Source organism: Electrophorus electricus, chromosome 8, assembly GCF_041902795.1.
Source record: "Electrophorus electricus isolate QZ-2024a chromosome 8, ASM4190279v1, whole genome shotgun sequence".
Lineage (NCBI taxonomy): Eukaryota > Metazoa > Chordata > Actinopteri > Gymnotiformes > Gymnotidae > Electrophorus > Electrophorus electricus.
This window is the reverse complement of record NC_137504.1, coordinates 23,714,316-23,725,818: the sequence shown is the minus strand read 5'-3', so window position 1 is coordinate 23,725,818 and position 11,503 is coordinate 23,714,316. Positions and strand designations below refer to the sequence as shown.

The 11,503-nt window shown below is 42.7% G+C and overlaps 1 protein-coding gene across 7 annotated transcripts; it reads left to right on the top strand.

Moving 5' to 3' along the window:
- Positions 1-183: 183 nt before the first annotated feature.
- fkbp15a (FKBP prolyl isomerase family member 15a) lies at positions 184-10,248 on the top strand. 7 transcript variants are annotated; one of them, XM_081718954.1, is made up of 27 exons: positions 213-340; positions 1,151-1,266; positions 2,222-2,328; positions 2,421-2,499; positions 2,616-2,685; positions 2,796-2,870; positions 2,946-3,044; positions 3,304-3,453; positions 3,976-4,044; positions 4,209-4,352; positions 4,496-4,632; positions 4,820-4,868; positions 5,052-5,156; positions 5,351-5,456; positions 5,782-5,873; positions 6,021-6,087; positions 6,239-6,345; positions 6,521-6,613; positions 6,711-6,805; positions 7,069-7,171; positions 7,364-7,535; positions 7,835-7,971; positions 8,066-8,224; positions 8,654-8,743; positions 8,881-8,946; positions 9,054-9,161; positions 9,519-10,248. In XM_081718954.1, the coding sequence occupies exons 2-27, from the start codon at positions 1,163-1,165 to the stop codon at positions 9,807-9,809; spliced, it is 2,874 nt and encodes a 957-aa protein (XP_081575080.1). In that variant the 5' UTR covers positions 213-340; positions 1,151-1,162; the 3' UTR covers positions 9,810-10,248. The 7 variants fall into 7 exon arrangements, with proteins under 7 accessions (XP_081575081.1, XP_026854319.2, XP_081575080.1 ...); XM_081718956.1 differs by having other exon boundaries at positions 7,349-7,535; positions 7,835-7,911; XM_081718953.1 differs by having other exon boundaries at positions 7,349-7,535.
- Positions 10,249-11,503: the final 1,255 nt, after the last annotated feature.

Sequence of the window (11,503 nt, the reverse complement as noted above, 5' to 3'; positions counted from 1 at the left end):
TTATTTGACTCTGCAAAAAAACAAAAACAAAAAACAAAAGTGTTTTCAATTCACGGTGCTCTGTTCACTGAAACCACTGCAGTGAATACCTTTGATATCCCATGAGCTCTGTGCGTCATCTTTTTTCAGTAATCCGTTAGTCCACGACCACTTACCGCTGATTAGGTTACGTCACTGGCTGAGAGACCACGACTATCGCCACTGTGGAACAGGACGCGGTCGCCCCTGTGGACACTGGTGCTTTGTTTAGCATATTTAGTTCGGCAAGCCTGAGAATGAAAAAAGTTAAAGATTTTTTTTCAGACTATCACGATGAAGATTTTCTGGCTCCTAAAAGCGGGTAAGACTCACGGGGGAAAATGTTTAGAAGTATAGGCCTATGGTCTATGGGTTATTCATTTTTACGGCTCCCAAATCCTAATTTCACCATAGGAGATCATTAATGTTTGAACGCTGCTTCAGAGCTCTTTGAAGTTTTTACAAGCACGCCTATTGGCGTTCCTAAAGGCCTAAAGGCAAATAACGCTTTACTTGTGCCTACTTGTGACCTGCATATCAGTGTGCTTTATTTACAAATATGTTTTAACGACGTGAGTAAATTCTCTGTATTGACAATTTAAATGGAGTTTTAGTAAATTTGGAAATAGTTGAACCCTGCGTTAAAAATATATAACATCGCCTATTTTAATTTGTCAGACGTGTAAAACCTTCCATTACATCCCGCAAGCCTGCATCTAATGTATTTTAAGTAGTTTCAATTCATCAGTAAAAGTATGACGATTAAATTCAGTCTTGTTTTCAGACCCTATAAAGCGCAACTCATTTTGTAAACTTTGCTCACATAGGATACCATTTAAAAATCTTTGCTATAAAATATTTAAAATATTTGTTAATAACTTATCCATTTTAAGCTACACTAATGAGCAACACTATTATCTTGTCTCTGAGGTAAGTTATGTCACCATTCATATTAAGAAGAACAGCAACTGAGAGTTCAACTCAAAAATATGAAAGCTCAGGTTAGACCGAATGGGAAGTGCTCTGGTTGCGACCACCAGAAAATAAAAGCAGGCAGAACATGCTTGCAATGTCAGATAAAACAGATGCCAGAGGCAAGAGTTGTGTCAGGCTAATTTCTCCCCTATGCTAGTTATTTGTGGGCATGGAGCTTGGGGCTGGTTCACAGCCTGGCTCTCCACACACCAGCGTCCACATCATTACAGCCCACACAGAACAAGACCAGGAAAGAGTGCTGCTCAGAAGGAGGTGAGATACTCGGGGCCAATTTATTCCCTTTCTTCCCGAGGCTCCCTGGGCCGTCAGGCAGTGTCTGAATTCCCAGGGTCATGACGGCCGTGTGGGACGTGGACTGTCAGTGCCAGGAGTCACAGGGGTCAGTATGACCGATCTGAGTGTGCAGAGATCCTGCTGCTATTGGATATATCGATCAGTAGCACACAGTGAAGGCTGCATTGATTTAAATGTTTTTGGGGTGAAAAGAACAAACAAACAACACTAGGTCTAGAGCATACCAAAGCAAGCTTCAGAATATCCTCAGGTGTTCAGGCTGGTGTGATATGAAGTGATTTGGTTGATGAACGATCTGGTTGAAGCATGGGTAATCAATAGGGACTGGTGTTCCCTCTGCTCTTAATGTAATTTGTCTGATTTTGGCTCGTCACTGGCTCTTTTAGCTGTAAAAGATTTGCTGATTGAGATTTGCTTGTGTATTGTTGCAGACGATACAGGCTAATCCCATTCTTATACACAGCATCAATTGAGTGACAGTAATTTATTCTTCATCTTAAGACTAAGAATATTCTAATTAGAATTTTTGTGCTTTTAATGAATATTATTGCCAATTTTCTATTAACACAGAAAAAGTGACTATGCATCAGGATGGCCCAGAACTTGAGCTGAATTTGAACCTCAGACTCTGAGCACAAATGGCATAGAGATCTGCCTTGAGAGAGTGCTGTTTGCCTGGTGTGGAGACGCACTGAAAGCAAGACATCTAGGTGATAATGCGGTTCATAACGGTGACCTCACCCTCCAAGTCTTTAGCATGTGATGAGTCACGTGCCCGTGCCTTGTGTTGCTGTGTGTGTCTTTATCTTTCTGACCTTCTTTTATAGACTGTAATTCAGATGAGAAGGTCACAATAAATTGTGTGTGTGTGTGTGTGTGTGTGTATGTATGTATGTATGTTGGGTGATCACAGGGCAAAGCTGGCTTTTCTCTTTGACCTGGACCGAGCTGAGAGTCAGGGCAACGACTCCTTCCAGTTCATCGCTCCCAGACAGCCCAAGCGAACCTCTGCACATTTCGGTACACACCACGTCACTTGCCCAGTAACACTGCGGTTTGCATGAGTAGTGGATGAATGCGTGCACTGATTGGTCCACTGTGGTTTGCTTTAGGCCCGCCTCCTCAGAAGCAGGCCCCTCCCCCCACAGCTCAAGCAGTCCTATTGGCTACTGCAGCCCATGCCTTCTGCTTGTGAGTATATATATGATAAGGCAAGTTGGAGGGGTGGCTGGCAGTGACAGTTATCCTTTATGATTTGAAATATGTTGCTTTTTGTATAATGGATCTCTAACTAAGTGCACTTTCAGTGAAAATGGACAATATTTAAAGCAAGGCAAGTTGGGGGTAGCCATCTTGGGAAACCATGTGACCAAACAGGTGAGAGAATAATGGTGCACAGAATAATCGAGCAAGATAAAATCACATGCAATTTTGTAGAGTATGTTTGCAAAAGTGCTGGACTGATTTCGTGGTGTCTGTCCTTGCAGTACAAGGTCTTGTTGTATGGCAGTCAACAAAAGCAAATCACAACATCACGAATCCATCAAGGATTTGTCCTCACAGTAAGCTCTTCTCTTCTCTCCTCTCTCTACAGTAAATCCAGTGCTGTTTAAATTGGCGTTCATTGTCTTCTACAGGTTCAGCCTGATAATTACATGTCCTTCTATGATGATCAGTGCCAGAACTGGTCCCTGAAGTTTGACTCTCAGAAAGCTGGAATAGACTTCTGTAAGGAGGTAACCCTGAGCCCATCGCTGGTTATGTTCAAATCATCTGGTGTTCAAAGCTGGCTTCATGTGAAGTTGGAGTCATGTGGATTTCTGCACAGATCTCAAAGCCCCAGACAGGACTTGCTTCTTTCTGGTGGCCTTCTCATGTTGTCCTAGGCGTGATGTTTTTTTTCCACACATTTCTCATTGTGAATTTGCAGCGTAAGCAGTGGTTATATATCGCTCGCTTGCTCAATCTCTTGCACCCCCCCCCCCCGCCCCCCAGGTGTGTGTGGCACGGTGGAACAGTCAGGACGGTGCAGACACACCAGTGACCCAAGACCTGCTCCTTGGAGAAGGGCGGGCTGTGGACATGGACGACGCTGTGAAGATTTCCTTCTCTGGCTGGCTGCTTCAGAGCCATGCTATTGGACAGGTATCATCACTCTCTCTGCCAAGTTTCAGGTGCTGGATTTCATTTGTGCACATCTTTGTTTGTTACTTTGTAATCAACAAGTAAGAGCATACAAGGAAGAATTTGACAATGAATCCAAAATAGGAAAGTGTATTCAATAAAATGTATCCAGTAATTCTCACTTTCTGCATTGCCATATTACCATTTTGCATTCCTTCTTGTGATGTTGCTCTCTTGGCAGAATTGGCACAAGGGGTCATGACCTACGTATCTAAACGACACCCTGCACTTTGAGATTAATCTTGTAATTGAATGTCTGCTGGGTGCCTGACACCCTTGGGGGCTTATTCTAGCACAAGAACAGAAAAAGTGACTATGCATCAGGATTGCCCAGAACTTGAGCTGAATTTGAACCTCAGACTCTGAGCACAAATGGCATAGAGATCTGCCTTGAGAGAGTGCTGTTTGCCTGGTGTGGAGACGCACTGAAAGCAAGACATCTAGGTGATGATGTGGTTCATTAGAACTGTCTGTTTCTTTCAGATGTTCGATTCCAGCGTGGGCAGAGAGAAGCTACAGCGTGTTCGGCTCGGCACTGGCAAAGCCCCGAGGGTGAGGCATCTGTTTGGGAGTGCACACTCTTCATTTTCGTACATTTGCCTCTGTTGAACATGTTAGACTTGCTCAGTTCTTCTAAACTCTCAGATAACTTTCCCTCTTTGTTCTTCTGTGTCTGTCTTAACTTTCTCTTTTTCTTCTCTCTCTGTGCTTTGTAGGGCTTAGAGCAGGGCATGCTGGGAATGCAGAAAGGAGGGCGGCGCCTCTTGATTCTCCCTGCCAGCATGGCTTATGAGTCACAGGGCATTCCAAACGGCTTGCCACCCACCAGCACTGTGGTGTTCGAGGTGGAAATTTGCTGGGTAGGCTTGAACCCACGTGCTCTGCATTGCATTTCAGCACAGAGACATCTCCCTTCCTCTCAGTTCAGCTGGGAGCACATCAACTGTTCCACCGCACTTACTTTATCACTGAGAGCTTTTTGTCTCACTACCGACCAATTTAGGTTAAATTGTCCAAAGATGGAGGCTGCCCTGCTGTAGGATCTGCAGACTCTGCTAATGCCTCCCGAGTCCCTGATGCGGGCAGCTTGAGGGTGGAGGAGACGGAGCAGCCTGTTCTTCGTGTCCCTCCTGAGCAAGGGTTTGTCCAAGACAAGTCGCATAATTGGACAGTACTGCTTTGAAGTGTCTTTGAATGGACTGACTGTTGAAGTGCTTTATCTTGAGTGCAGCAGTGTTTGTAGACTTGTTTGGGAGGCTATTTAAACTCAAGCGTCTGGATCATTAATGTGAGTGTATGTCGGCTAATGATTTGTTTTAATATTTAGAAGTCAAGCATCGCAGGCTAAATCTGGACCTGTGAATGTGCTTCCAAAGGTGGGAGATGAAGCATTTTACTGTAGTTGATTTGTCTATTGGCATTGAATCATTAACAAAATCCTATTTTGCATTTAGTCATCTAGAGCTGCACATTCATCACATCGTTGGGTTTAGAACTGCAATGTTTTGGTTTTTTGTTTGTTTTTTCCCCCCCCCTCTTTCTTTGGTTGTAAACAATAGCATCCAGATGCAGGCAGAGCCAAGCTGATCTCACGCATGGCTAAGATGGGCCAGTCCATGTTGCCCTTTCTCATAGGGGCCATTCCCAGCAACTCGGAGCCAGAGGTGAGGAGCCACAGGTGGAGAACTGGCAAAACGAGAGGTTGCGTTCATTTTCCTTAATGTCCGGCGATATCTTAATTCCCAAACGTCTGCTGAAGTCTTAAATGTTGTCTTAACATTGTTACGTGTGCCATAGTGGTGAAAAGGAGCCTGAAATTCAAATGACATGGACATTGTCACTTCCCTTTTCTGTGCAGGCTGGTGCTGTGTCTGGATGGGGTTGTGATGCACCCAGCCTGGCGCCCTCCCCTTCCTCCTCACCACAGCCTGTCCAGATGGCTTCCTCTGCTCCACCAAGTGCTGGTGAGAGTGCCTCTAATCTGAGAGTGCCGTCACATCTTTAAATCCTACCGTACAGTATTGCCCCGAGGGAGCGTCTTCCCCTTTCATGTCCTCTCGCACTTTCCTCCTCGGGCTGCTGTTGTCTGCAGTTTGTCTGTTAGCAGTCCAGAACTGATTTTCTGTTTGGTTTTTTTTGTTTTTTTTTTGCATTGTCCCTGTTACAAGATGTGCAACAAAGCTGATTTGAACTGAATTGACATGAATTATTCACTGCTGCTCGCCTGTTCCAAACCTTTCTGACCTTTCAGTTTTTTATAGTCACATCTGTTTTGTGCTTCGTTTTTAGCTCCTTTAAAACCAGTTTCTCTCCCGCACCCGGAGACGCCTACCACAGTCAATCCGCCACAGGTGCTTGTCAGCTCCGATAACGCTTTCCAGGTGTGTATCAGCTCCAATCATGCTTAGGCAGTTTATCATTCATGATGCTCGGTTTGTCTGTGTTGAAAATTGTAATATCTTGATGAGTATTGTCTCCGGGATCATAAAGTTCTATATAAAGATAAATATTTGCTCTGCCATTACCAGTCTTATCCTATAGCACCACTACAGCCCTTACAACCAGTCTGTCCACCCCAGCACATGCTATGCTACAGTGAGTAAGACCAGCTTTGAGCCATTTTCGTATACTGTTGTGCTTCGTTTTACTTAGATTTTAGTTCCTCTGCCTCTAATTTGATAATGGGAATATTTGAATATTTTTTGCTTGCTTTTATGGCTTCATAATGGCAATTTATATTTTTAAGCTGCTGACGTGAGCTCTTTCTTGCTGACCGAGGCTCGACGACAGGAAGCTGAAATCCGATTATCAGTTGCAAGAGTGGCAGACAAAGTTGACCAGATGGCCACGAAGGTACAACGTGAATGCAGACGACGCTTGGCTTTGGTTCAGTTCCTTTTTCCTACAAAGGGGTATTCATTGTGTAATGATATTGGAATACATTATAGATCAGTATATCTAATAAAATGAACTGAACAAAAATGGCATCGACCTGAACCGCTAAATACGCTCTGGTGTTCCTCTTCAGGTGGACGAGCTACAGAAGCGAGGAGATTTCGGCTTGTCCAGCATATCACTGGAAGCAGCCATAATCCTGCAAAATGTACAGAGAATCATTGAGGTGAGGTTTGCCTTAATGAACACTCAACAAGGTTTCTGGAATTGAGTCTTCTTTAAAGCTCTATTTTTAATGCTCTGTCTGGGTTTGTTGACTGCAGGAGAATGCCTGTTTGAAGAAGGAGGTTCTAGAGAAGGCTTCTAAAGTGGAAGAACAGAAACGTAATGTAGAGGAGCTCAATGAACAGAACCAGAGGCATGTTCTATAAATCCTTCTCTATGTATAGTCATCAAAAACCATTTTCTCTCTCTCTCTCGAAGATCTCAAAATTCTCTTGATATATTAATCATAATATATATAATTTATCAACAGAGAATTTTGAGATCTTCAGATGGAAAGTTTTGGAAAGTTCATTCTGGAGTCATGAAACCTAGCCATGAGTCACATTCATCCCGTGTTGGGTGTCAGCATCTGTTCTTTGCTTATATGGTGTGTGTGTGTGTGTGTGTGTGTGTCAGGTATATGGAACAGAGCAACTTGCTGCTGGAACAGAAGAACGATACACTGCAGTACAGAAGTCAGCAAAGTCATGACGGGCTACTGAGAGCTGAAGAGGAAAAGGTGTGTGAGGTCCCGCTCCTGGAACACTAGGGCTGGCTGTCAGCTTGCCTGTTCCATTAACGTCACATTAGCATTCACAACCACAGAAATAATGATGTGTACATGGGGAACCTGATCTGAATGCATTTACCCCAAAGGTAATCCCTTCTGGCTGGCAGTATGTTACAGTAGACACAGTATGCCCTCTTCCAGGTGCGTTTGGCTGAAGAGCTGGCCGCCTCCTCCTCTCGCGTGTGCGAACTGCAGCAGGAGGTAGGGTGTCTCCAGCAGAGGGCAACAGAGCTGCAGGCCAAACTTGGTGCCGCCCTGCAGGATGGTCAGAGTCGCTGCGCTCTAATCCACACCCTGGAGGCTCAGGTGGAAGGTAGAGGAAGATAGACAGCTGCTCCTGATCTGGGAGCGTCTGCCTCACGCTTATTAATGCCCTGCACTAGATTTAAGTCTGAGGCTTTATTCCGGGGGGCGGAATTAATGTCCTCATAATATGTAATGTATAAATATAAAGTGAAAAAACTTAATATTGGTCTTTTTATTTTATTTTTCAGAACTAGTGCTTCTTTGGAACAAGGCATGTCTTATGGGACTAAACGTGAAACTTCTGCAGTAAAAGTGTGTTTGTGTGTGTGTATGTGTGTGTGTGTGTGTGTGTGTGTGTGTGTGTAGAACTAAAGAATGAGGGAGAACATTGTCGACAGCAGTGGAGATCTGAAAAACGGAAATACAGAAAGATGGAGCTAATGGTAAATGGCATGGAGGAAGAGATGCAAGACCTAAGGGCAGAGAAAGACCACCTTGACCAGGTGTCCACATGAAGATATCCACAAATGCCAAATCACGTGCCCTTCTCATTACAAGGCCTATCTTGGTGACAAGCTCATTTATGTGCCATTCCAGATCCTGTCAGACAAGAAGAGGAAGTGGCAGTTGGCACGGGAGCGCTTGCTGTTGGAACAGGAGGAGAAGCGACAGAACTGTGTGCAGGAGAACCAGTGTCTCCTCAAGCAGCTGAAGAGGGCCAGAGCACTGAACACTGAAACACACCCCACACAACAGGTGGATTGCACAGGAAAAGTGTTATGGCACCACCATTTGCGTGCTAATATCTTCCCCTTGTCTGACTCGTTAGCTTCCTAGAGTGAGTGAGACACAAGCCAGGACCACGAAGTGCTTTGCATCTAGAAAACTAAAAAACCTCACATGCTCACATTCATTGTGCCATAGATTACGGTGTATATCCAGTCTGAAGTTGTATAGTTTATGCAGTTTATTGTGAACTTGCCATCTAATGTAGCCAAATAATTGGCATGAATGTAATTCAACTGTGCCGAATTGCACTACTTTGAAAGAGATTAATAATAATAATAATAATAATAATGTAATCAGAAAATTCCTGATAAGTCATTCATATTCATGATATTTTTCTGATATTTGGAGCTGTGCTCATACACTAATCATTAGTTTTGCACGTGGGCTGGTGCTCAGATTGAGCTGGAGTGGTGGCGGAAGTGGGAGGCAGCACTGGGGCAGCAGGGGGCCGAGCTGCAGGGGGCAATCGTTCACCTGCAGGAACAGGTACGGCACTGGGAGCCCTAGGCGAAGCGTCCGGAGGGACAGTCTGGGTTTGGCTGTCGGATGTTTTTATCCACGGATGTATCTGTCGGTTGCGTTTTCTCACTCCTAATGGCAGTCATTGTTTCCACACGCTGCAGCGAGTAGCGTTATGGCAGGAAGCACAGAGCGAGCAGCAGCAGCACGAGGTGCATGTGGCTGTTCAGGTAACGGGAGAGCTGTCTCGTCATTTCTAGGATATGCTGATGTCTGTTTCATGTAATGAGTTGAATGGAGGTTTGTATTTTTCAGTGTGTGATGTGTTGGTTAACAGGTGAAACGGGTGATGAACATACTGTTCCACTCTCTGAAGTTGAAGTTTGATCTGCAGGAGTCCTATACTGGAGACTTTGTCCTAAGGACCCTCCTCTACATGATCAAGGTAGTGTGCAATCAATTTATGAAAGTGGTACACATGTAATAGCCATTTTCAACTAATAGTAAAATGGAGCACAACACTAGGGTTCCAACAACTTCTAGAAAGACTACACTGCATATTACAGCTTTATGTTTACAAAATTATCTGAGCAAATATGGAAATTGTAACAATAAATAAGACTGTGCATCTGTAAATTGGTCAGAGTATATGGATATTGAGTTTTCTTTGCTGTCCAAATGATCTGCAAACATTGAGCCTGGTTCTCTGTAATGAACTGATTAATCATATACTCACTGATACAGTAACAATAAGATGGCATCAATAGCATGAATGACTGAGTACTTTTTTCCCCCTCTCTAGCATGTGACTATGGGATTCCTCAAAGAGCCTGAGGAGAGCGAGTCCGAGACGGAGGAGGAGGAGGAGGAGTTTGTCTCTGCAGAGGAGATGCAGAATGAAGGAAAGGTGGAGAAAAGAGTGGAAAGTGGAATCAGAACTGAGAAAGGGAACGACATTCAGGCAAGGCTGGACAAGGCCTTTGACGTGACTGCTGAAGAAATGTTCAGTCTAGAAACTTCACAACTGACTGCTGATTCATCAGTACTAGATGAGCAGTCAATATGTTCAAAGAACAAAGGGCTTGGAGATTAATGTGACCAATCATGACATGAGGTGCAAAATGGTAGCCAGTCACTGCATGGCTGCACTCATCCTTGCCCTCTTACAGAGGCAATAGATGGCTATTCCATGCAAGCAAAATGAGAATTTGCGGATGAACCCTGTTCATCTTAAGACCAACATCTACCAGAGATGCTGTCCCTAATGAGTGAGTGACCTTCACACTTGTGGACTTGTTTTTTGCACATCATTTTGTGGAGTGATTTTAGACTAACCCAAAGAATTTCTATGATATAATAATACCATGATTTCAAACAATATGCTATGCTATGATTGCTTTGACTACATGCTTTTATGAATATTCAAGTCAAAGAAATGTTATAGCTGCTCTCAGTAAAATATGATAAGGAATGTATGAAAATGTGATTTACAAAGAAATATAAGTAAATGATGAATAAAGTCATTTTAAGAATCGGGGTGCCAAATGACATTTCAACTAAAAGGAAAAAAATGATACAATTCAGTTTTGTGCCAGGCAAATTTATTTAACATTCTCCTAACACACTAATGGATCAGGTATTGAGATGCCAAACCCCACACATAATTACAGCAACATAAAACCTATGGTAGTTCTCCAGGGGAGGAGATTTACAAAAATCATAATCCATATGGCAATACAGTGTCTAATGCTGGAAAGCATGAGACAAAAGGAAAGTGCTTCGCGTTTAAGGTTCACAAATACATCACATTAGATCAGGAGAATCTTATAATAGGCAATTTATAATCAAAGCATTACTGGTTGCTAAATTCCTACAGCAGACACCAGAGGAAGGAGACCATGCTTTAATATCATTAGCAAATGGTAATGACTTTGTTAGTCATCCTTTTACTAAGTTTGAATGTTTTTAGAACATGCTCCATCATTTGAAAATTAGGATTGTAATTAGACTGCTCAAGGGAAGCTTTCTTCATTTAGATATATAGCTTTGTAACCTTAACATTCACAGTGAAAGTTGCTCAGATACAAAGTGCAAAACACTGAATTTGTAGCTAGAAAGCACTACAACACATACACACACACAATTGATATAGGTCAACATTACAAGATTTGTGTACTAAGTGCATGAAGAATATGTATTAAGATGTGCAAATGCATTACTATTTTTGATGATCTAAACCATTCCAATCATTCATATATATATATATATATATATATATATATATATATATATATATATATATATAAATATAAATTTCTTTACATTTTTTATTTTTTTATTTTTTCCCCCTGTGGAAGCAAGATTGTCCAAAGAATGCTTAGTTATAAGAGCACTTTACTAGGAGGAAGTTTGTAAGAACAGAACTGCTTTAGGACTTGAGAGTATGTGTGTAGCACCTGAAATACAGTAGCTAGTGACAGTATCAACACCCTTTTTGAAACTTTCATGGTACATCATGCCTTCGCATAGACTTGAAATTGCCGGAGTTTTCTATAGGATGACCGACATTAATCTATTTTGCCTAAACCTAAAGAACTACGTTTGGGACAAACACAACACAGTATATTACTACAATATCATCTTCACACAAACTAAAGTCCTTCTAGAGAACCAGAAAAAAATGACAAAGTGGGACCTCGCCAAAGACAACCAAGTAACAGGTGCAGTTCATCAAGAATTTGACTGGTTTTTAAGCGGGAAAAGGTTAAACACTTTAAATTTCGATAT